Source organism: Mus musculus, chromosome 6 (assembly GCF_000001635.26).
Source record: "Mus musculus strain C57BL/6J chromosome 6, GRCm38.p6 C57BL/6J".
Taxonomy (NCBI): Eukaryota; Metazoa; Chordata; class Mammalia; order Rodentia; family Muridae; genus Mus; species Mus musculus.
Window position 1 is genome coordinate 84571176 of NC_000072.6, and position 24516 is coordinate 84595691.

The 24516-nt window shown below is 54.4% G+C and overlaps 1 protein-coding gene across 5 annotated transcripts; it reads right to left on the reverse strand.

The window, feature by feature from the left end:
- Positions 1-238: 238 nt before the first annotated feature.
- Positions 239-22733, reverse strand: Cyp26b1 (cytochrome P450, family 26, subfamily b, polypeptide 1). Of its 5 annotated transcripts, none has more exons than NM_001177713.1 (7): positions 22614-22733; positions 16627-17018; positions 13075-13299; positions 5754-6029; positions 5360-5515; positions 3834-4118; positions 239-3484 (listed from the first exon to the last, which is right to left on the reverse strand). In NM_001177713.1, the coding sequence occupies exons 2-7, from the start codon at positions 16828-16830 to the stop codon at positions 3092-3094; spliced, it is 1539 nt and encodes a 512-aa protein (NP_001171184.1). In that variant the 5' UTR covers positions 16831-17018; positions 22614-22733; the 3' UTR covers positions 239-3091. The 5 variants fall into 5 exon arrangements, with proteins under 5 accessions (NP_001171184.1, NP_780684.1, XP_030111198.1 ...); NM_175475.3 differs by having other exon boundaries at positions 22465-22635; XM_030255338.1 differs by lacking the exon at positions 22614-22733 and having other exon boundaries at positions 248-3484; positions 16627-21652.
- Between the last annotated feature and the right edge of the window lie 1783 nt (positions 22734-24516).

Here is a 24516-nt window from a genome sequence, read left to right on the forward strand (position 1 = left end):
AAGACCTGGCATATCTGGTCACAGTCACACTTGACAGGGGTGTGGCCTCCCTGCAGCCTGTTCCCTGTCAGGCCCTGGACCTTGTCACAGCTTGTTCCTTGTGTAGGAATGTGGAGCGGAACTCCACAACACATCCCAGAGCTTTCTCACAGGATGGTCTAGGCATTGCTGATGGGAATACGGAGAGCCCCAGGAGCCTTCTAACGAGTCTGAAGGGCGAGAGACCAGACAGCCAACAGAGACAAGGGTGAGTCCCCACAGTTTATTACGGAAGCCAATAAAAGAGCCACATTGAGTATTTCACAAAATGCATGGCATTCATTGTTGTAATATGCAACACGGAATATTATATACACATCAAAACCACACGACAGCCAAAACACACACACAGCACCAGCTCATACCAAAACGAGACACACAAGTGCTTTCTCAATATTAAAACAACTGTGATAAAAGCATATTAATATTTTGAACCATGTTTACAATAAAGAACAATTCATATTTTACTAAATAACAAATATTTAACAGCAAAAACTTTATACTAAATATCTATTTTGAATTATAACAAAAATAGTACTTATAATAGTTTATAAAGACAGACACAAAATTATAACATTTATGAAAAAAAAAGTTTTGTGTATAAAATAATAGAAATCTGGGCCGCATCAAAATGGCTGCCCAGGATGCACACGCCAGCGCCTAACTTTGAAAGTGCTTCAATCTGCAAGCCCGTGGCAGGAATTTTTGTGGGGTTTGTTTTTTTTTTTTAAATGTCAAGTTACAATAGTTAGGAATGTGAGACTACATCACCCATTAATGCTACCACAACGAGACACACGAACACGGAACAGACACATCTACAGAGGTGAGACGGGTATCACACCGCAGGTGCTGAGGCGAGGTCTCTTTTCCTGTTACCTCTGAGACCCATCCGGGCAGACCATCTTTTCTTCCTCCCACCCCCACAGGGATCCCCTTCAGCTTTTCCTTCACACTTCCTCGGCCGGCCCCCTGAAAATGAAGGCCTCTGACGCCTGGAGGGGCCCCCCAGTGCCCATCCCTCACCAGGACCAGAGTCACATGCCACATCGTCAGTCTGAAGCAGATGGCTGCAGGCAGGCAGGGTTAGCGTGCAGGAAGATGAGCCTCCCGGGCACTGGTCTGTGGGGTATGGGCAGCATGCACCTTTTTCATAAACTTTGCTGAGTCTTTACACAGTCTGGCCTGTTTTAGAACAGGGAAAGGGAGCTGAGGGCTGACAGCTATGTTTGACTCCACAATAATTTTGCTGGGATTCTAATGCTGTAGTTTGTTCTGGTTCTGTCAGAAAAAAAAAATGCAGACCAGTGAAACATCAAGAAATGTGGCTCATAGGATGTTCTGTGTGGCTGGTGAGATGTGGCTGACCCTCATGACAGTGGCCATCCAGGGTCAGATCGATATGGACTGTCATTCTGTGCCTCTGTTTTCTGGAGAAAAAGAGCCACTACCTTAGTAACAGGCAAAAGCCATGGACGGAAAATGAAGGGGAATCTGAAAACAGACAAAATTGCCTAGAGACACACCAGAACCCCAAACCCTTCCCAGGAAGGTCCCACATGGCCAACCCTCAAAATGCCAGAGGCAGGAATCCCTCGTCTTCCACCCAGTCATCTTCCACACCCCCACTGGCCTTTCTGCAACTGAACCACTTCTGACAAATCACTTATGCCCTGACCTCAATCGCCCTCATCTTCCTCCTCTCCTTCTCCATTGCTTTCTAGCTACAGCCTCCCCTGCAGCTTCTCCAGACCCCACAGGGCCTGAAGCAGCTCAGAGAGAGGACTCTCTTTCCACCTTACCTCTCTGCTTTCTTCTCTACCCCAAACCCTGGGCTGGGCTTAGCAGACAGTGGCATGGGGTGGGAGTGGTTATGGGGTGGGGGACTCTTCCAAGAGCAAAGGGGCAGAGAGCTAAGGAAGGGAAGACAGAAGTCCCTTCAGAAGAACCCGTATCCTTATTCATCCTCACCAGGGGAGTGGCTGGCACTGGGACAGGCAGTGAGTGAACAGGAAGTGGTGGCCCCTAGACCCACATGCCCAGGGCTTTGACAGCCTGGGAGGAGGTGCTAAGTACACCTGGCAGAGATGCAGGGTGTCTGACTCTGAGGTTAAACTACATCTTTTGCCTAGAGCCCAGCAGGGCTGTTAACCCTCTACCAAAGAACTGGGTTAGACCAGACACACTGTCTTCTTGCCTCACTGAAGCCCTGGAAAGGACAGAGGCTGGCAGGTGTGTGCGTGTGGTGGCAATGGCGGTGTGTAGGTGTTGGGGGAGGGTGCTCCAGACCTCAGTCTGGCCAAGGTCAGTGAATAAATATGGGACAGGGGCAAGGGTAGGTAGCGGGGAGCCCAGCTATAGCCAGAAGCCACCCGGCTCAGTTGGTCCCATGGGGGAGGCATGCCGGTGTCCCTGTCCAGGGCCACCAAGGAAGATGCTGAGGATTAAGCCTATAGGCTCCTGTACCCCCAAGGTCAGAAGAGAGGACAAATAGCAGCGATAGGTAATTTCCAATGTCCAAACTGGTTAGGCTGGTATGGGCCCCTCAAGGCTGGTGGCAGCCGCTGCCCTGCCTCGGTTGGCTTAGGCGAGAATCTCCAGAACACTGTTCTGGTCACCATTTGATCAGTGACAGAAAGAGGGACGTGGGGGGGGGGGTGTCAAAGAGTGCTCCAAGGGGCCCCCTCTTTTCCTCCCTTCTGCCTTCAGAGCCACCTGACCACTCACCAACAAAAAGACAAGGGGGCAAGGGAAGGAAGGATTCAGATGTCATAAGCATATACTGCAGCTCAACCGGCCGGCGCTAACACTGTCATGGGCATACAGTCCTGGCTCTGTCCCAGGAGCTAAGCTAGGTGGCAGTGGAGATCCAAGAGAGAGGGAGTCAGGAGGGGGCGGGGCCCTTTTGTCTTTGGGGGAGGTTCTGCCAGGGAAGAGGCCAGAGAACAACATAGGGGGGCTGCTGGCCTCCCACCCAGCCCCTCCCCACCCCACAGGTTTCTATCTCTGTCCCCCACCCCTGCTGTTGGGCTGGGCTGAGACCAGAGTGAGGCTACACCGTAGCACTCAACATGGCCTCTGTCTCCGGCAGAATCTCATTCTGGTTGGAGTCCAGACCAAAGAACTTGACACTGAGGCCATCCACGGGGTGCAAGACGGGGACCAGAGTGATGCGAGGGAAGGTCCGGGTGGCCAGCTCGAAGCGGCTAGTGCTGGCCAGCTCCACTGCCAGCACCTTCAGGAACAGCTTGGCCAAGTGCTTGCCCAGGCAGGTCCGCACGCCACCGCCAAACGGGAGGTAATGGAAGCGGCCATCCTTATCCTCACTGCGTGCCTGACTGAAGCGGTCCGGGTCAAACACATTCACGTCCTTGAACACGGGCGCTGTGTCGTGAGTGTCTCGGATGCTATACATGACACTCCAGCCCTTGGGGATCTGGAAACCCTGGAGGAAGACCGGACAGAGGGTGGTAAGAGCCTAGAGGTCCACTTACCTGTCCGAATTCTCATATGCACAAGGCCTGTCCCTAACCAAAGTCACTCCCCCAGAATGCTAGATCAAGTCTCCATATCTATAGATCACAGGAGCATCCCAACTGGCACACAGGTTGGCTTCACTCAGCTCTGCATTTAGGGTGAAGCCTCTCCCACAGGACTGAAAGCTACTGGAATCAGGCAGTGTTCCCTACTCCCTCACCTTACTGAGGACCCCCTCCCAAAACGGCTGCCTTTCCCCAGCGTCTAGCCAGAGCCCCAGCCACCCCACTGCCACCAGCACCGGAGCCCAGCCTCACATCCAGTTCGAAGGTCTGCAGCACAGTGCGGTAGCCGCCTGAGACGGGCGTGAAGAGTCTCATGACCTCCTTGATGACACAGTCCAGGTAGCGCAGGCTGCTGAGCGTGTCCAGGCGCAGGGTACCCTCACAGGGGCAGCCACCGCCATGCAGCAGGCCCTGGGCCCGCAGTTCCTCCCTCAGCTTCTCCAGCACAGCAGGGTGTTTTAGCAGTTGCATGATCAAGGATGTGCTTGCACTGGCCGTCGTGGCGTAGGCTGCGAAGATCAACTCCAGGGTTCCATCCTGCACAGTAAGAAGATAGGCATTCTGGACCCTTTGCAGCAGTCACTCAGGCTGACCTTTGCTGCTAGCTTTCCCCAGAGCCCTACTGCTAACAGTGTTGCTCTGAGCCTTACTCTCAAAAGGCTCATGTAGGTCACAGCCTGGTCCCTAGCTCGGGTGGAAACACACTGCTGTGACTCAGGCAGAAGTATAAGCCTGCTGGCTCCAGAGCTTAAGGTTACTTCTTGCTCAGTGCTAGATTCCTGGCCAGCACCAGCAGGCCTACTTAATGCAGTGAGCTCATGGAAGACAAAGGATACAGTCAGACGCTCAGCACTGTGTGTGTTTGTGCATGTGTGTGCGCACACGTGTAGGCATGAGTGTACATGTGTGTGTGTGAGATTGTGTATGTGTATATGCATGTGTGCCCATGTGTGCACGTGTGCATGTGTGTTGATATTGGGTATTGCCCCCAGCTTCCTCCTCCATCACCAGAAGAGGGGTGCCTTTTAGGTGGGCAGGTGGACAGGCAACATCTGGAGGCAGCATAAAGCAGTTCCAGGAGGACCTAAGAAGGGACTGCAATGAGACCAGAGGTCCCCTCCTCCTAAGGCCTGGATACTTGCTACTTAACTCCCCAGGAAGCTGGGGAGGTTTGCAGACACCAGGTAAGGAGGTCAGAATGTTAGGATGAACAAGCCTAGTAAGGACATACGGCAGAGCCAGGGGACTGAGGCCCAGCTGTGCTGAGGCAGTGGGATGGACAAAATTATCAAATGCCACTAGAGAAGCTTTAAGAGGAGGGAGTCCATATTACAATTAAACCTCTCCTGCAGTCTGGAGCTGGCCTCCAGTGAGTGGCTTCTGGTCATGTTTTTTCTTAGGACCATGGAAAGAACGGAGGGGGTAACCCAGGGATAGGCTCAATAGGAGGTGCCAACAAGCCCATGACAGGCCTAAGGACCAATCTGAAGAACAATAGAGAAGGATATGTGTAGGATAGAGCTTGCCACCCCTAATATATAGTGTACACAGCCCCAAGCCATGTTCTATCGTGACCAGAACAGCTCCAAGCATCCTTTAGAGCCATGGCAAGGATGTTGCTCCACCTCTGGCTCAGGACTGTTGTGGCTTCCACTACACTGCTGGGCCCAAGGCAGCCACCACCACTGCTGCTCAGAAAGCAGCCAGGTAACCCTCTGCTCTGGGTGAGGGGAGAGAGAAAGGGCGTTCCATGGTGGAACATGGCACTGCCCACCAACCTTCAGCTCCTGCATGGTCATCTCCTTGCCATGTTCCTTGCTGCTCTCAATGAGAATGTCCAGGGCGTCCGAGTAGTCTTTGCCCTGGGTACACTGCAGCTTCTCACGGATAGCCTTCTCTAGGCCCTTCTGAAGGATCTGCCGAGCTTGGATGCCCTAGGGGAAAGTGTGGACCATCAGCTTGTCTTGAAGGCAGGGCTCACTCTAAGCCCCTGGACCACAGCAAAGGCTCCAGACCCACCCTGTTGCCTCCTCCAATCTCATCTGCCTGCTCCAATGCCCTGTGCTCCCTCCCAGCCTCATCCGGTAGTGCATTTCTCTCCCAAAGGCAGTCCTATGCTTTCCCATTCCACACGCACGCACGCACGCACGCACGCACGCATACAGTACTCACCCTCCGGTAGCCACTGAAGGGCAGGTCCACTGGCAGAGAGAAGACATTCTCCACAAACTGCTGGTATACCTCAAAGAGGTGGCCCAGGTCCTCCTCAGGGATGCTGAAGCCTAGCAGCACACGCACGGCCATTCGGAAGGTAAGTCGCTGGGCCTCCTGATATACATTGATGGCCTCAGGCTGGCTGCTCCAGGCTCGAAGTGTATCCTGGATCACCAGTTGGATCTTGGGCAGGTAGCTCTCAAGTGCCTCATGGCTGAAGATCTTGGAGAAGACCTGAAGGACCCAGAGGCAAGTGGTAAGGGACCTACCCTAACATGCTTCCTGGCTTCAACCCAGCTCCCCTGTGCGGTTCCCTGTACTGAGCCCTCAGTTTACCACCTGTGTTTGTAAAAGGGTGGGAGGCTCTCCCAGCCTTGGGGCCCCACAGGAGGAAGTGTCAGGAGAAGTGGGATGAGTGTCTGGTCACAGCACATGTAGGAAAGAAGCAACTAGCTCTCCTCTCCTCCGCCGGTGAGCAGGCAGGAGACCCTACAGAACCTAGACAGAAAGCAGGATTTGCTAGGGACCCAAACTGTCATCAGTCCCCAAGTAATGACAATTGAGTGGAGACTCTAGGAAGTGCAGAGGCTGTGTCACTCAAACATCTACTGTATGGGCAGGCCTCTAGACAATAGCTTGCTACCCCTAGAAGATCATAGAGACAGAAGACCCTTTAATTCTGAGCATCTTCTAAGACCACCAAGGTTCCCTGATCCTATCCCCTGGTCTTGTACTCATCCTCCTGATTGGCAGTGCCCTGCCTCCACCCAAACACGGCATGTTTTTCACACAGCTATTCTCTGGCCAAGAGAGGGGTCTACTTATACCCCCAGATACAAGTCCAGAGCAGGAGATTCCCCCCAGAACTGGTAAGAGAGGGAGAGGGGAGGGGAGGATGCCCACCAGCCCATACAAAACCACACAAGCGCACTGCCCTCCCGCCTGCCCCCAAACACAACCACCACACAAACTGTAAATGTGAGAATTTCCCCTGCAGTCGGCTCATGGAGGAAAAGGTAACATTTTCCTGGCCTGTGCCCTGCATGGCTAATGGGAGGGCTGGTTTGCAGAAATAACAGTGCTGGCCCTTCAGTGGCCCAGGCTTTTCGCACAATAGCACTTTCATTCCCCAATTCCCAGTGGGCAGAGGGAGGGGAGGGAGGCCAGTGAGGGGCAGAGGACCGTACTGCCCAGACCAGTCTCACTGCCAAGGAACAGCCTGGAGGAACAAGGGTGACAGGAGGTCCTCTAGGTCACCCACACTTGCCCATTTTAGGGGGTTTGGGGACTTTCTTGATGGGGGGCTTCAATAGTCAAAGGGTTATAGAGGAAGACTGTATTGGGTGCCTGAGCCCTTGTCCTGGCATTCTTAGGACCAGGTTCATCCTTTGGCCAAGGGGCTTTGGTGAGGGAGCAAGAGTGGGTCCTCACCCCTAGGAATCTAATCAGAGACTGACCAACAGTGGGCTCTAGAGAGCAGAGCTTTGGAGTGGGGTCACCAGGAAACACAGAGGGGAGGTGGGAGGGTAACTCATGTGACCAAACACTGGAGAAGCTGGCTATGGTGTAGGAGAGGATAGTGACACCACACTGAGAACCAGCAAGCTCCTGGAAGTGGCACAGGGTAGGAAATGGCCCAGGGGAAATCTGGACTCAAGGATGGGGTATGCAGGAGGGACAGGGAGATGCCACTGTCATCAGGGCCAGCCAAAACCAAGCAAGCCTTCTGGATACAGCAAGAAAATGGCAAGGAAGGTCTGATTGGATGCCCAGGAGCCTAACTTATAATAAAGGATTTGTCACCAGCTCAGTGTGTGTCCATGATCATGATACTTACCCCAGGGCCTCAGTTTCTTAATCCATAAGATGGTGAGACCTACCCAAGGAACCTCTGGGACATTTCCAAGATACACAGCATCTTAGCACCTACTTCTACTTTCTCTAAGATGAAACCTTTATGGGCAACACAGTCCCTCGACATTTGAGCCCTTTGGAGACAGCCTGACACCCTGTACTCATACCTCACCAAGACCCTGGGGGCCTGGGACAGGATAATCCCAAAGGCTGACAAAAGGGGGCATCCTGAGAAGGGGAAAGTAAGATCATGGACAAACCCCTGGTGCCCCTTAGGTGCCTATCCCTGCGCCCTCTAGCGATAGCTAACTGAATCACTTCTCTGACCGGAGGGGCCCATGAAGAGTGAGACAACCCAGAAAGACAAGGGATTCAGGGATGGGGCAGGAGTGGGGGTTGGGGGGAGTGAGCAAGGAACTCTACGGCAAGGTGTCTAAACTTGCCCTGAAATGGGAAAAGGTCCTGAGAAAAACCAGGAAGCATGGGCACTGTCCTCCTGGGGCCCTGAGAAGAGGAGTGACCCTGGGCTCTTGTCTAGACCATCCTCTGACTTGCGGCTGCTCCTCCTGGCCTGTTCCCCCATTGGTTTTTATGGGGAGTCCATCTAAATATTTCAAAGTCCCTTTCCACCCAGACAGTCCCCACTTCTCATTGGAGGTTTTCCTCTTTCCCACTTCCAAAAGGTGGAGAAAGCACAGTCATGAAAAGACCAGGCAAAGGCTAGCAGCAGTCACTCCAGCATTGATCAGAGTCACTAAGTCGATGGCCCTGCCTCTGCTTCAGTGCCTTTAGAGACACAGGGGCCTCCCAGGCTCTGGGAAGGTGCCGAGTCTGCATCTCTGGGTGTGTGCCCAGGGCTAACAAGGCGGGCACTTCCCAAAGCCAGGCAGACCAGAAACCACCAGTCACCACGGAGAACAGGCAGAGGTGCCTGCCAGGGCGGGGCGAGGCCTGAGCCTCATCAGCTTGTTGGATATGACGCTCTGGCCACCGGGGTCAGGCCTGGGGCACAGAGGAAGATGCCTGGGAGTGGCTCAGTGTGAAGAAGGTTCTGGCCCAGGAACATTGGCCCTGGCCACAGGCAACACAGTGGCCAGGCTGTTTTCTCTTTCATGGGGTCTTCCCTGGGAATTCCCATAATGAAGCCAAGAATGCCACAAAAAGGCCCATGGGGACCAGCCAGGCACGGACAGACACAGCAGATAGAGCCACAGGTATGGACTTTGCAAGGGATGGGTCCAGGGAGAGCAAGAACAGAGAGAGAGGGTCCTGGAGACCCCAGAACACTCACCTCAGTATACCCATAGAATTACAAGAAGGCCGAGGGGGGGGGGCATGGGCTCTGTTTTAAATATGTCCTTAGAGAACACTCTCAGGGCCCCTCAGTCTCCCCAAAAACACAGTTACCTACATTTTCTGTCTCTGTCCACGTGATTAGAACTTGAATGCATAGGGTCTGGAGTGCTCACCTGAGCTCCTCAAAGTCTAAATCCCCTATAATTGTTCTTACAGATGCCTTCTCTCTCAGCCAGACTTCCTCTCAACTCTAATCTGCTGTCTCTGGGATGGGAGGTCCCCTTGTAAAGCCCACAGCTCCCTCCGAAGTCGTATTGGCCTGATCAGCCTGCAGTTGAGGATAGATGGGCACATTGGTGGGCTGCCACGCAGAGGGCAGGGCCCCAGAGGGAGCCCACTGCCCAGCCAGTGACTCAGCTGAAGAGGAATGGAAGTTGCTGCCCAGGAGGGGTGGGGGCCAGGCAGGCCACCCAGCCAAGCCACCGGAGCCTCAGCCTGTGGAGTGGAAAGAATAACAGAAGGCAGGCAGCGGTCTGCATAGGGGTGACGCCAAGGTGTGTACTTTATACTCCAGTAAGGAGGGGGACTAAGGAGGGAGTAGTTCTCCAGCTGCCTGCAATGCCACCTGGCTTCCCTTTACCTTGGGCTGTGTTCACTCATCATTTCTGGTCAGACAGGGTGGGACAAAGCACCCAAGCCCTTCCCTACCTGCATATGCCCCCCCCCTTGTGTGTACCATGCTATCTAAACTCTTCTACGTACCCCAACCAAAGTACTAGAAGGGTAGGGAGCAACTGACTGCCCATTTGCCTACCATCTTCCAACCACAAAACCCCTTTGGAAAGCTGAGAGCCATGAGGGAAAAGCCTCCCAAAGTCATAGGGTAGGGTGACTGTCTACACCCTGTGGCAGGATCCTCAAGCCCCTGCCTCACACCAGTCTTTTGGGCCAGGAGAGTCCAGGATGGCTACAATGGTTGGCATTAGGGCTCAGGGCCAGAAAAGACAGCCTCTGCTGTCCCCACCAAGGCCATTTATCTCTTCCAAAACTGGCAGGGGGAGGGGCCAGCAGAAGGACCAAGGAGGACTTCGAGGAGACACCAGAGTTCTGGATCCCTCTCTACCTCGGGAAGAGAATACCGAGAATACCACAAGGAGGGAATACAGAAAGTAGAAGCTTCCACACTCACCCTGCCTGTTACCCAGTACAAGGGCAAGCAGCGGGAGGCGCCCGCACTCAGACACCCTGGCAGCTGGCCTGGGCTTCCTCCCCCACTGACCTTCAAAGAGATCCACTCCTGCCCCCTGCCCTCTCAGCAGCCCCTGGGACCACTTGCAGGACCTACAGTAACTTCTGGGTGAAGAACTTCACCTATTAGGACAAAGACTTGTTCCCCTGGAACTAGGCTGTCAGGCTATGTTACCCACCTGCCCATGGACCCTGAATTAGCTTAGAGCTTCAGCCCAGAGCCAAGCCTAGATCTGTGTGGTCATGTCTATGGCTATAGCCTGTGTAATGAGCTAGAGGCACCCAAAGCCCAGTAGAGTGGGGCTGGCCTCCCCCAAGATTTTATTTCCATGGACCACTCTGGGCTCTGCTCACCTGCTGGGCAGAAATCCTACTGTGGGGTCTTCCCTCTCCAGGGCAATCTTGGGACCCTGTTTGGCACACTGAAGTTGCTAGTCTCTTAGTGCTAAGACCCAGCTCCATGCAAAAGCTCTGAACAAAAGCAGGGAAGAAAGGAGACCGGAGACCAGAGGCTTCCAGAAGTATGAATTTCTGTTTGTCTCTTACTTCTTGTCTCCACCTTCTCAACTAGACTCCTCCCATCCTCCCTGGGCATCAGGCCAGCTATTCCATACCATACAGTCTGTCAGATAGAAGCCTCTGCCCCGAGTTGGGAGGGGTCCCAAAGGAGGAGACACGGAGGGAGTCTGAGGCCTGGCTTTCACAGGTGATTCAACCCGAGTGGGGACACTCTTGAGTTCTCCAGGCAGCCCCAGCTAGCCCTAGACCACCAGGGCAGCCAGGGCCAACATGTGGGGTGCATGCAGCAACGGCTGTGAGGAACCCTCTCCCCACACATCTGGTTAGACCTCCCAGAGAAGGGGTGGTCACCCACTCCAATGGAAACAGTGACTCTCCTAGTTCTCAGCCAGTCGTGCCCCGCACACCTGGGCCCCCTCTTCCTGCACGTTCATCCTAACCAGGCTGGGGCATGGCCCTCACTGCAGTGTAAGCTGCAAAAGCCTCACCCTGGCCAGAAGATGCCCTCCGAGACTTTGCATCCTCAAGATTGTCCCATCTCTTCAGGGCAACATGGACATTCATGACCATGGCCCATGAGTACTCAATTCTTGTCCCTCCTGTGAGTTCCTATTTCCTGAGGTCAAGGATCAAGCTTCCTGCTTCTTAGTATCTATAAAATCCAGTAAACTCAGGATCGTGGATCCTCGGAAGGGTCCTACTCATGTGACCACCAAACAGCAAGCACGCACACAGCCCTCTGGGTTTCATTCCTGCCTGGATCAAGTATGTGCTAGCCTCTGACCTTTCTCTATCTCTAAGAGCAAGAAGGCCAGGCAGGAGCTCTGAAGACTGCAGAGTCCTAGTGTCTTGTTACTCATCTCATCAGAGCTGTGCTGGCTATCTGCTCGATTAGGTATCATCCTCCTTCTTGGTCAAGCTTTCTTCCTCTGAGCACCTTTCCCTCACCTCAGCTTCCTGCAGCCCCAGCAGGCAGGAGTTGGTGAGGCAGGCTGAGTGATGACTTTGCTGGTTCAAGTCTCACTCTGAGATCCGTCTGCATCCTGCCTCTGGGTGAGAGTGAGGAAGCACTCAGTGGCTTGGAGCTGGGTTCCCTGAAGGTCTCAACTCCAGGCAAGGAAGCTTTGAGGGAGCCTCTGAGACTGAGAAGCCACTGTCCCCCAGCCCCTCCCCCATGTTCCAGCAAGCTGTGTTAACTGCTTCTAGCATCCAGTCAGGCCTTCGGAGCGAGCCTTTCTGTAGAATTTTTGGGAGACACGTACACCCTCTTTGATTTTTTTCTTCCTCTCTCCCTCTTGTGCTTTCCTAAGAGAAGGTTCGCTTCCTTACAGAGTGGTTCGATTCAGAGAACAGGAAACCCCAGGCAGCACCAGTGAGCATTCCCACTGCTCCCCAGTCACCCAGACATCATGGTCCCGCGGTCTCCTTTCTTCCCTATTCCTTGTTCCACCGCTCCTCCCCGAGGCCAGAGGCCCCCTTTTCTTCTTTTTAGGTTCCAAACCTGAGGGAGTCCTCTGACCCAATGGAAAAAACAGAGTGAAGGAGCCTTACAGCCTCCTTTCTGGCGGCTTCCAGCTCAAGGCCGGCGCCCCGCCCGCCGGCAGGCTCAGCCTTCGGGTTACTGCAGTTCAAACAGCACGTGCCGCCCGCGCTCCCAGCCCAGCGGTGGCGGCGGCGCAGCTGGAGGGGGCGGGGAGGCGTGCTGCGTGCGCGCTGACTTGCCTGCTGCGAGTCTTTGCTCTAGCTCGGGAAATCCACTGGATAAACACCCACTTTCTCTTCCTCTTTCTGGAGAGTGGGTGCGCTTTGAACCTCAGCACACCTAGACTTTGCGCCCACCCCTTGCCCTTCCCCCACCGGACTGCGCTCCTGCCAAAGCAGGGGCCCCAAGCCCACCCTTGGCTAGCCTGGGAGACCGCTGCCCATAGGGTGTCTTCAGTCCAGCAACACATGACAGACTCGCCTTCCATGCAACCTGTGGCTGCTAGGCCAGGTTTGGTTTTCAGCGCGATCATTCTTTAGGCGGCAGCTTTGAGAAAAAGGTGGTGGGGAGTCCGGGGTGGAACAACCGCCCGCCCCGCCCCCTTCTTTTCCAGTAGAGTGGTGCACTGAGCAACTGCATCCGTCACTGCAGACCCCACACGTACAGGCTTTGTCCAGACCATCCGCAGGCAGGCCGTATTACCCCTAGTGGTGTCCACCGTGCAGTGGGCTAGCCAGAAGGTGCATCAGAGTGGATCAAGAAGAGGCCCAAGCAGAGACCGGATTCGGGCTGGAAATCCTCTAGGCAGGGAAGCTCAAATATCTGTGCCCCTTACAGCAGGCAGTTAGTTACTCCTAAGGCAAAGGTTCGAGTTCTTACCTTGCGCTTGTTGCGGTGGATGTCGCCAATGGAATTGGCCACCGTGTTGGGACCCAGCAGTACGCGTGCGCTCCGCGGCCACTCGGTGCTCACTAGCTGGTGTTCGCCCAGTAGGATCTTGCGCACATTCTCCGCACCGGTCACACGAATCAGCGGCCGCCCCAGTAAGTGTGTCTTGAAAACGTTGCCATACTTCTCCCGGCGCGACGACTGGAAGCCGGAACCCTGTGGGAACCACACCAGAAGCCTCTCAGGGCTCACTGAGGACCTGTAGGGAACTTCATCTTGCCCCACACTAGGCACCCGCCACCCGGTTTCTGTCACCCCGCAACACCCAACACACACACACACACACACACACACACACACACACACTTACAGGTTTTATTTTTCGCAGCTTGCATTAGGACTGGGAAGTGGGGCCTAGAGGGTAATAAATAATGCGGGAGGATGGAGATGCAGGGGCACCCACGGAAGGCTGCGTTTAGTAATGACTTGAGGTGGGGGCGTGTATCCCCGACAGCTGAACCTGAAGCTGGAGCCTGCTCCCCCACCCCTGCGCAGCGGAGCCTCTCGGAATAAATATTTCCAGGCTCCAGGCCACGGGCTGGCGAGACCCCGCGGGGTGGCCGCAGGCCAAAGATTATTTATAGCGGCGAGTTGTGCGTGCCCGGAGGCTGTCCCTAGAGAAGGGGGTTGGAGTTTCCTCTCTGCTCCGGTGTGGCCCTTCGTGGGCTCCGCAGGGTGGAGTCTTGGGTCCAGAGCAACAACTCTCCTGAAGCATTTGTCCAGGGAATAACTGGGATGGACTTTCGTCTCCGCCCTTAAATTTGGAACTGGAGCACCCGGAAGGTGCTTCTGAGGGGCGGCGGGATGGGGCGCGGTAACCCGCGCAGGTAATCGGATCGCCGGCCCTCGGCCGAGCTCTGAGCTCCACGGCCAGCGGCCTGCGGTGCCGGAAACCTTCGTCGCACTCGCCACCCGGCCCGCCTTAACCCTTCTCCTGCCAGGACGCACTGGGTGCAACGGGGCAGGGAACCACCTGTCCAGTCTCTCCAGCCAGCCAGGAGAACTGTGGCAAGGGATCCCGCCTTGGCGTCCTGGTCTCCTAGGAACACGTCGGCTCCCTCAACCCGGAGACAGGAGGCCCCCTTTCCTGGGTTGCCCCCCCCCCACTTTCCTTTCTCTCGGGGAAACTATATACTCCAGTTAGAAGTGAACACGCCCCAGATGCGAAAAGTGGCTACAGAACCCAGATTCTTAATGGCTTTTCCACATGCTTCTGGGCCCGGCGCGCGACAGGGAACAAGCCGGGAACCCCCGCACCGCCTGGAGGGGCCGATTTGGGGACGCCTCCATCCAGACGCCAGCTTAGACGGCGCCGGCTCCTTTAAGAGAGGTCGGGGCGGAGGTGGGGTGCGGCTGAGGGGGGCGCGGAGCGGGGTTCCCGTCCTCGTCTGCCTTGCAGTCTCCCTCGCTCCGTCTCACTCGGTCTCTCCTCTCCCGTCTTTCCCTCTGTTTTTCTTTTCTTTCGACACAAAAGTTGGGTTGTGAATTTTCCGAGGTCGCCGCCGCCTTGCCCCCACCCCCGCCTCTGATCTGCCTAACTATAATTAAAGTGCGTTTTTTGTGGCTTTAATAAAGAGTTATTTGTCCGCCGTTTCCACGGCCTTCACAAAGAGGACTTTCATAGGGGCGGCCGTTCGGGCCGCGAGTCCAATTTATACAAAAATGTATTTTTAGCCCTGGGCTCTGTTTAGATGGTGCTTAGTGGAAACCGAGAGCCCTTGGAGGTCTCCCGTAAAATCTGATAAATTACTCCGAAGAAAACACCGGATTCGGAGGGTTCGCTTTTAACCCCTTCAGCACCCGCTGTCTGTCCTCCCGAGGGATTTGACCCCCAGGGACGCGGATGCCCAGGCGAAAAGCGCCTCTCCAACTTTTGTGCTGGCTGCACCACACCCGCAAGGGGCCTTGTGTGAGATTGAGAAAAATGGCAAGGGACACGGGGGAGGGGCAGGTCAGGAAACAGGATGAGAACGAGGGTTCAGGGTTCGGAGGATTTGCCTTAAACAGGCGGGAAATGCTGCCACTTGAGCTATTTTATTTTCTAAATTCTCGGCTAAAGCTTGGACCACTGCCAAAGTTAACTCTTTAAATGTGAAGACAAAAAGAAATGAGAAAAGAGAAAGAAAGAAAAGAAAGAAAAAAGAAAGAGAAAAAGCAGGCGAAAGAGATCTTGTCTCTAAAGAAACATCCGATTGGTTGAAGGGAACCCCACCCGATTAGGCAAGCAACCCCCCAAAAAGATGGTCCAATTGTGAGGCATGGAAAGATCCAGGGGAACCTCTCAAGCCCCTCCATCCGGCTTCTCTCCTGTCACTCGGCCCCCCGACGGGGCGCGGTGATGTGTGTGTGTGTGTGTGTGTGTGTGTGTGTGTTCACGCGCACGGACTGCACGCGTCTATTAATTTCAAGCCAAGCTTTCACACGTCTAAACCCATTGGTCTGCGCGCACACGCGCGCGCTCACCTTTCATTTCTCCTTTCGGGGGTCGGGGTTGTGTGTGTCAGGATATCCAGGCTGCCTCTAAAATCCATGAGCACCCGCCTGATAAACACACCTCCCTCAGTTACCCTAGAGGTACACCCCCCTCAAACAACCTGGGGTGTATCAAATTGCAATAAGCGATTGTCTAGCGTTAGACGAGGTTAAATCCAGGTTAATCTGCCTGCTACCTACCTGGGTTTGGTCCTCAACGCGCCTGGCCCCAATTGTCACCAGAGTGGAGTTGTGAAGCGTCCAGTTGCATGGGCACACTCTGGGTCTTTTGCATACTTCTCCTAGCTATCCTCTGCTAAACTGTCCCCACCCAATAAGCAAACAGACCCTTTCTCCCCCCGAAAGCTGAGAGCCCTCAACTCTCTGCCTTGAATTTCTCTAAGGTTTTCTTTTCTCTGCCACCACAACACAGAGATACAGATGCGTGCATACATACATACATACACACACACACACACACACACACACACACCAGAGGAGGGGGAGAGAGAGGTGAGTAGCACCTTGTACTAGCCCAGTTGTACCTGAGCCTGAGCCCAATGTACTGCAGAATGCTGCCCAGGTCTTAAAGTGGGCCACTCAAGCTGCCACAGGCCCTCTCCTCTTCTACCTCTCCCGCGCCTAGGACACTAAAGTCTACTGGGGCTCAGAGACAGAGGTGAAAACTAAGCGAAGCCCTCCAGACTCGCTCCCCAGCGCTCTCCGCACACCCCTGCTTGGACGCCTGCAGCCCGGAGCATCACACTCGGGAGCCCTCTCTGCTACCTACCCTGGTCAATATCCCTCTTACTAGCTCACCCGGCCTCGTTAACTAGCTCACAGGGCGCCGGAGGTCTCTGAGCCGCGCTGCAGGCGAGCTGGGGAAACCCAGGCGGCGCCGGCTGAGGCAAGGAAGGGGCGGGGCGGGGACCGGTGCTTCCGAGTGTCCGAGCTCTCGGCGCCCCCTGGCCGGACACCCGCGGCTAGCGGACTCCTCGAGAGAGCGCTTACCTGTAGCAACCAGTGACCAGTCTCTCCGATGAGCGGGAATCCCATGGAGCCCTTGGGGATGGGCAGCTTGCAGCTCTTGTCGCGGGTGGCAGCCCAGCGCAGCTGCCACAGCTGCTGCGACACCGCCAGCAGCAGCGTCACGGACACCAGGCACGCGGCGAGGGTGGCCAGCGCCGACACCAACTCCAAGCCTTCAAACAGCATGTTGGCAGCCGCTTGGGGGATTGGCTGTGCGGTCCGCGATGGGGGAGGGGAGGGCCGGACCAGAGTGACGGGGGAGGGGAGGCTGCGGCAGGGGGTCCTGGCACCCCTCGGAGAAACCCAGGAGATGGGGCCGAGGGGAAGGGGCTGGAGGCTGCGAGGTGATCGAAGAGAGAGAGGAAAAAGATTGCCTGGAAGAAGAGAGAAGACACGAGGCGACTCGAGGTGTAACTTTGTTTGTTTGTTTGTTTGTCCCTTTAGGCGGGCTCTGGGGAGGTGAGATGGAGCTGAGTTAAGCTGGTGAGCTTGTTCTCCCAGCAACCATCACACACGAAAAACTTTGGAAAACTTTATCCACCAGGAATCTCTCGGAAGCCCCTTTCCTGCTTAAAGCTAGGGGGGCAAAAAGAAGGGGAACCGAGAGCTAGCGGAAAGTGCGATCAATTTATCAAAACTATTCCTCCAAGATTCCTAGGTACATAAAAAGAAGGAAAAAAAACCGGAATTCAAAAATTCCAACGAACCCAGAAACTTTGGGGGCTTGGGAGAAGACTCCCCAGATGAGGCGAGTGTAGAAGCTGGAGCGGCCGCGGCACTCGGAGGCGGGCAGGCGGGCGCGTTGGCCCGAGCGCGAGTGCGGAGTCGGCGAGCCGCAGCGGGGAAGGGACGCAGCCGGCGACAGAGCCCCGGGCGGGCTCTGGGGCGGCGGCGGCGGGAGGGAGGGGTAAGGCGGGGTGGGGTTGGGGGAGGAGGTGGGAAAACCCGAGCCCGGCTATCTATCAATTAAGAAAAGGCAGTCTGTCCCGGGACGCAGTCTCTCGGCTCTGGAGTTGCTGTTAGGGAAAAGAGAAGAGATGAGGGGGGGAAAAAAGGAAAGAAAGAAAGAAAGGCAAAAAGGGATGAAAGAAGGGGAAAGCAGGAGGCAGGACTTCAGGGCTGGTGGTTTGAAAAGCGTCTCTCAATCTGATTTGATCCAAGGCAAGGCGATGCGTGTGTTTATATAGAGGCGGGAGCAGCGCCGTGGGCGCGCGTCCAGCACCCCCCCTGGGCGCGCTCACAAAGCGGGAGGCGTGGTGAGAGGCCGGCCGGCTGCCGAGCGTGTGAGCTCCCGCCGGCCTCCCGCCCAGCCGCCCCGCCCGCCGCCCGCCGGGGACCCACTTGTAGGCGCCTCAGGATCAAACTCAGTTCACCTCGCGCCTTCTCTTCCTTCTCGCCCGGGTCTCGCCGAGTCCAGCACCTTCAAACGGATGAGATGAGACACATGCCCGAGCGCGCATGCACACACTAATGCGCGCGCGCGCGCACACACACACACACACACACACATACACAGGAGCGCACACGGTGCGCACCCTCTTGATGCTAGTTTGACTATAAAGCTACTTTACTCCTGCTTTTTCTCCCTCCTGGATCCCCTCCCTGGTTCCCAGCTTTTGGCTGTTCTGCGTGGAAGTTCCTTATCCGACTGTCCCCCTCGATTGGGAGTTGCCAGAAGTCTCTCTACCCAGACTCCATCTCGCGGAATTCCGTGGGACCCGGCAAACTCAAAAGATACATGTTATTCCCTCCTGATTGCCTATAGCCAGGGTCCGCATTCCTAATATCTGCATCTACAAACCTCAGTAGTCTAGATCCACATGTTTCTTACCATCCAATGCCTGGAGGGTCTTCTGTGCCTGTGTGAGTCCCGGGCTACCAATGCTCTAACACTCCTGAGGACCACAACACACACACACACACACACACACACACACGTTAACAAGTCACTAGTGCTGGTCCTGGAAAGTGTCCAGCACCTGAGACACATGTGCAGTGGTCCTGTACCCAGAGGCCGCGGGAGTCCTGTACACATGTTCTCAGATATGTGTGAATAAGTAAACATGCCACTGAGCGCGACCACCTTCTCAGAGCTAGCCACGGAGAGTCCAGAGCCCCATCCTATGTGGGGTGTGATTGTGGCACCTGCATGTGCTCTCACCAGACGCTGGTGGAGAGAACTTGAGTTTGAGAGTCTATCCATAACCGTATGTGTCTGCGCATCCATGGATCTGCCTGTTATATGGCCTCTCCTGAGAGCCCGGGACGGAGCTGCACACAGCGGCCCCAGTATTTGCATGAGTAGCGCGTAGCTCTCCCTGTCCGTTGCCTCTGGTTTTCCCCAGACGTCTAGTCTTCTTGTTCCACTCCCACACTCCCGGAGCAAATACTAGTAATAATAAAAAGAAATCATCCTAGACATGCCACCTGCAGTTTAGGGTGCTGAGCGTGTAAACTAATCATCCTACTCTGCTAATAGTCCCCTGCATCCGGTATAGGATCTGCTTTAGAGCTCACTATCAGAAAATGTGCGAGAGCGTCTAAGATGCGCGTCTACGCGCGCGCGGTCTCTCGCCCAGAGAGCGCGGCAACTGAAGTTGACTCGGCCAGCAGAGCTCTTTCAGCCCGGCTCTGGCTGCAAGCGCTGGGTCAGCTCCACGCTCACTCTCTGCCTTGGAACCCCACCTGGTGGTTAGTTTTAGTACTACAGCCGCAGGGCATATTGTCTCAGCTTCCCCCTCCTTAAATATCTTTTCCTAACTGGGGACAAGCTCCAAAGAGACAGCCTGAAGATATTCCCAGGGGTTCAGTTTAAGAATCCTAAGGCTGCCCCATCTCCACAGGACAGTCGGAACCGGGACACGAAGTCACATCAGAACCACTGTGACCCCAGAAATAGAGAGCTGGGGAGTGTTTGCTTAGGTGAATTTTACTTTACAGGACCTCTTAGCAAGCAAGATCAGCGAGGCCAGTGCTAGTCCAGTCTCCCTAGGAGGATGGCAGAGTGTGGCTTGGGAAGTTTTGGGGACCTTGATGTCTTGAAGTACCCTATGAATATGACCAGTTTACCAGTATTTCCAGGCAAAATATCCTTAGGGGAAGACCAATACTGGGGCCATCTCGCTGTGGGCAAAGGGACATGAACACAGCCACATGAAGGTCTACTATGAGGCTGCATGGAAATAGGTATTGAAATCTACAAGGCCATACACAGGAGATCCTTGTCCACAGCCAGGAAATGCTTCTTTCTAAGCAGCCAAACTGAATCCAGAGGACCTGCCCACTCTGGGGTCAAAAGTCCACACTTCCTTGTACTGTCTTACACACACACACACACACACACACACTTTGGCTTTGGAGCCTATTTTGCTCCCCCTGCCTGGACTTTCTTCCCACTCAAGTGTGGAGTGGGAGTTGGGATGGAAAGGAAGGGGTCCTAAGTCCTTACTGCTGAGCTGCCAAGTGCTGCTCTGGCGAATGTCCTGGGGGACACACAGCCTCACTGTAACAGCTGCAGTGTGTCCTGATGGGACGTGTTTCTCTTCAAGTCCCCTGCGTGCTGAGGAGGAGGAGAGAGGAAGGAATGTATGCTGCAGAAATACACAAGGCTTCTTGGAGGTGCTGCAGGTGGATTGGAAAGCTGCATCTGACAAGAAGTTGCAAAGACGCTACCAGCACAAAGGGAGGCCAAGAGCCACATACACAGGAGGGACAATCTGTTAGTGCCCGGGGTGGACTTCTGATGGTGCCAGACACAGGCCTGGTCCACAGCCCATGCCAGAAAACAAATTGTTGACCAGATTAACCCTTAATCCTGGTCACTGAGACATACTGACTCTGACCCCAGGCTGAGGCTCTGTGCAAACAGGCATTTCCAGGTCCAGCTCTGGCCACAGAACACATTTCCCTTACAAGCTGTCGTTAAGCTAGGATTTAACCCATAAGTCTCCTGGAGTAGGCTAGGGCTCTAGGTCAGAATGCTTCTGTCAGCTAGGACTTGAAATGATCTGCCATGTCCCCGGATCAGCATCCCTCCCCATCCAGGCCAATACTGCTAATCTCAGCAACTCACAAAACCCTTTCCACAGCCCAGATACATCTAGGGCTCCAACTCCTGCCCAAGGTGCACCAAAGCCCAGGTTCAGGGAGTGTCCCCAGAGCACTCCAGGCACATTGAAATCAGCTGGAGCAGACTGGGACCTCAGTCAGGGGACATTGTGTCAAGGGAGGCTCTGCCTGGGTGACATTTGTAAGGCTTGGTAGCTGAGCCTGAGAAAATATGAAGGGTAGGCCTCAGGCACTGTTCGAGGCTGAAGACAGGCAGCAAGGCAAATTCCTCTGGGGCTCTAGAAATACCTGCACAAGCACAGATCTGTCTGTCTCAAGGCCTACTTCTCAGGACACAGAGCTGCCAGGATGGCTCTGTGTCCCCAGCTTCCTACACACAGAGTAGAGAGGACAGCTCCCCTTCCACACCCTTCTCTGTGCGCATTCCTGATCATCCTTTCCACACACTGCGCACAGCACTGCAAAGTAACACTATTTTGTAGAGGGATTTGTATATTTGTTTGATGAGGACACTGCTCACAGTTTCGCTCTGTTTCCTTTCCTACCAACAGGAGTATATCCCCTGAGTTGGGGCACTTTTCTGTTAAATGGAGGAAACCCTCCATTTTGTACTCAATTTGCATAGTTTAGGCCCTGATTTTTTCCCAGTTAATGCTTCAATTTCTTCACCCCAAAGCTTTTCATTTCTCTAGCCAGAATAAAAATGTGAGCAAGAGTAAAGTGGGGACCGAAAGGCCAGGCAGTGGTGGGTGGGAAGCATGCCTGGGCACTTAAAGACCAACTAGGCTCGTCTAGTGTCCCTCAGCTGTCTGGGGACAGTATAGCTGAAAGAATAAAAGAGGTAATTCCCAGAGTTCTGTAGCCCCACTAGCTCCAAGGAATCTTTGGAAAGCTAACCTCATAGGGTCCCAGACTGCCTTTGTTCTATTCTGAGGTCCTCCCCCTGCCCCCCCCCCCCCCATATCCTGAGTCCCTTGTCTGGAAAAGCCCTGGGTCAGCAGGTTCTGCTCAGACCCTTTTGCAGAGCTTGGGTGGGAACTGTAAAGTCCTGCAGATAAGAAGGGCCCCCACCCTAGATTTCGGCTTTTGTCAGAGCGTTCCTCTCCCTGCCTTTGCCCATCACCCTGCCTCTCTGGGTTCTCCAGAACGGGCGCCACAAGGCCAGTGGTAGCCCTCTGGTGCCCAGAAACTCAAGGACAGGTTAGAGGACACCGCATAAGTGTGCCCTCGCTCTTGAGAGAGGGGCTGGACTCCTGCTGTCCAAGCTGCTGTGAAAATCACCTCCAGTGTTAAGAATTGCCTCTCTAGAGCTCACAGAACTAAATGACCCACTCCCCAGCGGGCTGTCTGGCTGTACAGAGAATTCAAGAAGCCCCTCACAAATGCCACTTGCCTGAACCTCACCAGCCCCAGCCTCTTTGGAGGTACCTTCTTTCTGGTCACTGCTACCAAATCCAAGGGTATATTCAATTTCTGCCGTTTTCTCCTTCAGGCCGTCCTTTTCTCTGTCCCTTGCGGAGACTTGCCCCTACCTCCTACCCACACCCATGTATCTTCAGCAATATTCTTGATTTTTTTTTTCAATAACAGTCCATGTGCAAAAGGATCAGTCTGGCAGGAGTCTGACTCCTCACTCCCAACTTCACAGACAGGCCCGGCTAGAAGGGGCCCCTCACCCACCCATCTACAGCCCTCTGGGAAAGAACTTTCTCTTTTCCCTGGGAGGCAGCCAAGTCCCATCACACTCCTCACCTGGGGAGGCCTTGGCTCCAAACACTTTGCCCAGGAGGAATTATTTTATAGAAGTGACTCTTCCCATCCTCCGCCATCAAAGCCCCAAGCCCAGACTTCCTTCTGCCCTACAACCAATACAGTCTAAAGCAATCTGAAAATGGACTTGCCGATAGAAGGTGGAAGGGGCGCAACTGGCAGCTGTGTCCAAAGGAAGAGCCCGCCCGATGGCGATGGGGTATGGGCAGTGCCCCAGGCTGGCTGTGGCTGGCAGGGACACTGTCGAAGAGATGGCGCTCCCTCAGACCCAGGGAGCCAAGAGCCCTTTATAGCCTGAAACCTGCCCTGGCACCGCCCACTGGGCGGCTGCAACAAGGGCCTGCAATGAGGGGTGTCCCTGGGAGCTGGGGGGGCATTGCTCCTAGGACTTCAGGACCAGGCCCCATGCACAATGGTCTGGGAGACAACCACCCTAGGCAACTCTACGTCCTGGTATGTATGTGACTCTCTCTCTCTCTCTCTCTCTCTCTCTCTCTGTGTGTGTGTGTGTGTGTGTGTGTGTGTGTGTGTGTGTGTGTGTGTACTCCCACACACGCGCACTCCTGCTTAAACGTCCATTCAAAGACCTCAGCTCTCTTTCCCCTGTGTTCTTTCTCTGGCAGCAGTTTTGAAAGGATGGGGACAGCAGTGTGTTTCTGCTCAGTTTATCAAGTTACACTTGGTGACAAAGGACTGAAGGACAATCAGGATCCAGGGAGAAAAAAAGAAAGCGTGACAGGGAACCCAGAGCCTTTGTGGAAGGTAAAAACACTACAGAAAAGGGCTGGGCAGAGCTTGAAGTGAACCAGCCTGCACACTGCTTGGTGTCACAATCTGCCTCCTCCACCCTCTTCTGGAGTTTCGGAAATCCTGGGCAATCTCAGAAAATACAAGCGTGTTGATTTGTAAATAGAACACTGCTCATCTGGCATAATTGAATTAGACAAACTAGAGTGCAGTCTCCTCCCTCCTGGGCTGTCAGGACTCCCATCTCCTTTCCAGTCCCTACGCCAGGGAAGCATCGTCTCAGAGGTCATTCAGAAGGAAAAGGACCCTCTGTCCCCCATCACAGCCCGGCTAGCCAGCTCTCTTTAGGGGAACAGTGGGGACAGGCATGGGATGGACTCTCCCTGCTAATCCAGCTTCCATCTTTTGCCAGGATGGCTTAATGGACAGAGATGGCCTATCAGGGCTGGTTTGTGACAAAGGAGGGCACAGAGGAGCACTGGATTGCTTCTCATTGGGGACAGGGGATAGAGTGGCAGCCAGATGCAGCCAGCCAGCTTAGGAGAAAAACAACAGAAAGACAAGCAAGACCCTCCTGCTTCCCCAGCCTGTGGGGTTCTGTTCCAAAGCTGCTGCCAGACAAGCTAACCCTTGCCCCAGGCTAGGCTGGAGATCTAGTTGGCAGATTCCTCAAGTTAAAAATGCCACAGGTTACTTCCTCTTGCCTGTGACCTCTATTCTCTCTCTCTCTCTCTCTCTCTCTCTCTCTCTCTCTCTGTCTGACTCTTTGTATCTCTGTGTCTCTGTCTGTTTTTCTGTCTGTCCATTTCTCTGTCTGTCTGTCTCTCTAAATCTGTCTGTCTGTCTCTGTCTCTGTCTGTTTCTCTCTGTCTCTCTGTCTCTTTGTGTCTCTATCTGTTTCTTTATCTCCTATCTGTCTGTCTCTGTCTGACTCTGTCTCTCTCTCTGCCTCTCTCTCTCTCTCTCTGCCTGTCTCTCTCTTTCTGCCTCTCTCTCTGTCTCTCTCTCTCCACCTCTCCCCCCCCTCCCCCCAAGGAGAAGGGAGAGCAGGATCGCAGACCTTGTAGTAACTTAAGCTCTCCCATCCCAGCTCCAAGCTCAGACCAAGGCTGGAGCTTTACCTAATCCCCCTCAGACACTGGTATGGTGGCGAAAGATAAGAGGGACCATACTTAGTAACTCTCCCCATTATGACTACACTTGCTACATCAAGACCATTTTAATAATGCCTGTGATTCCTCCAAGGCCCTACCCAGCAGGCCCTAAAAGGGTCTTGGAAGGACTCCA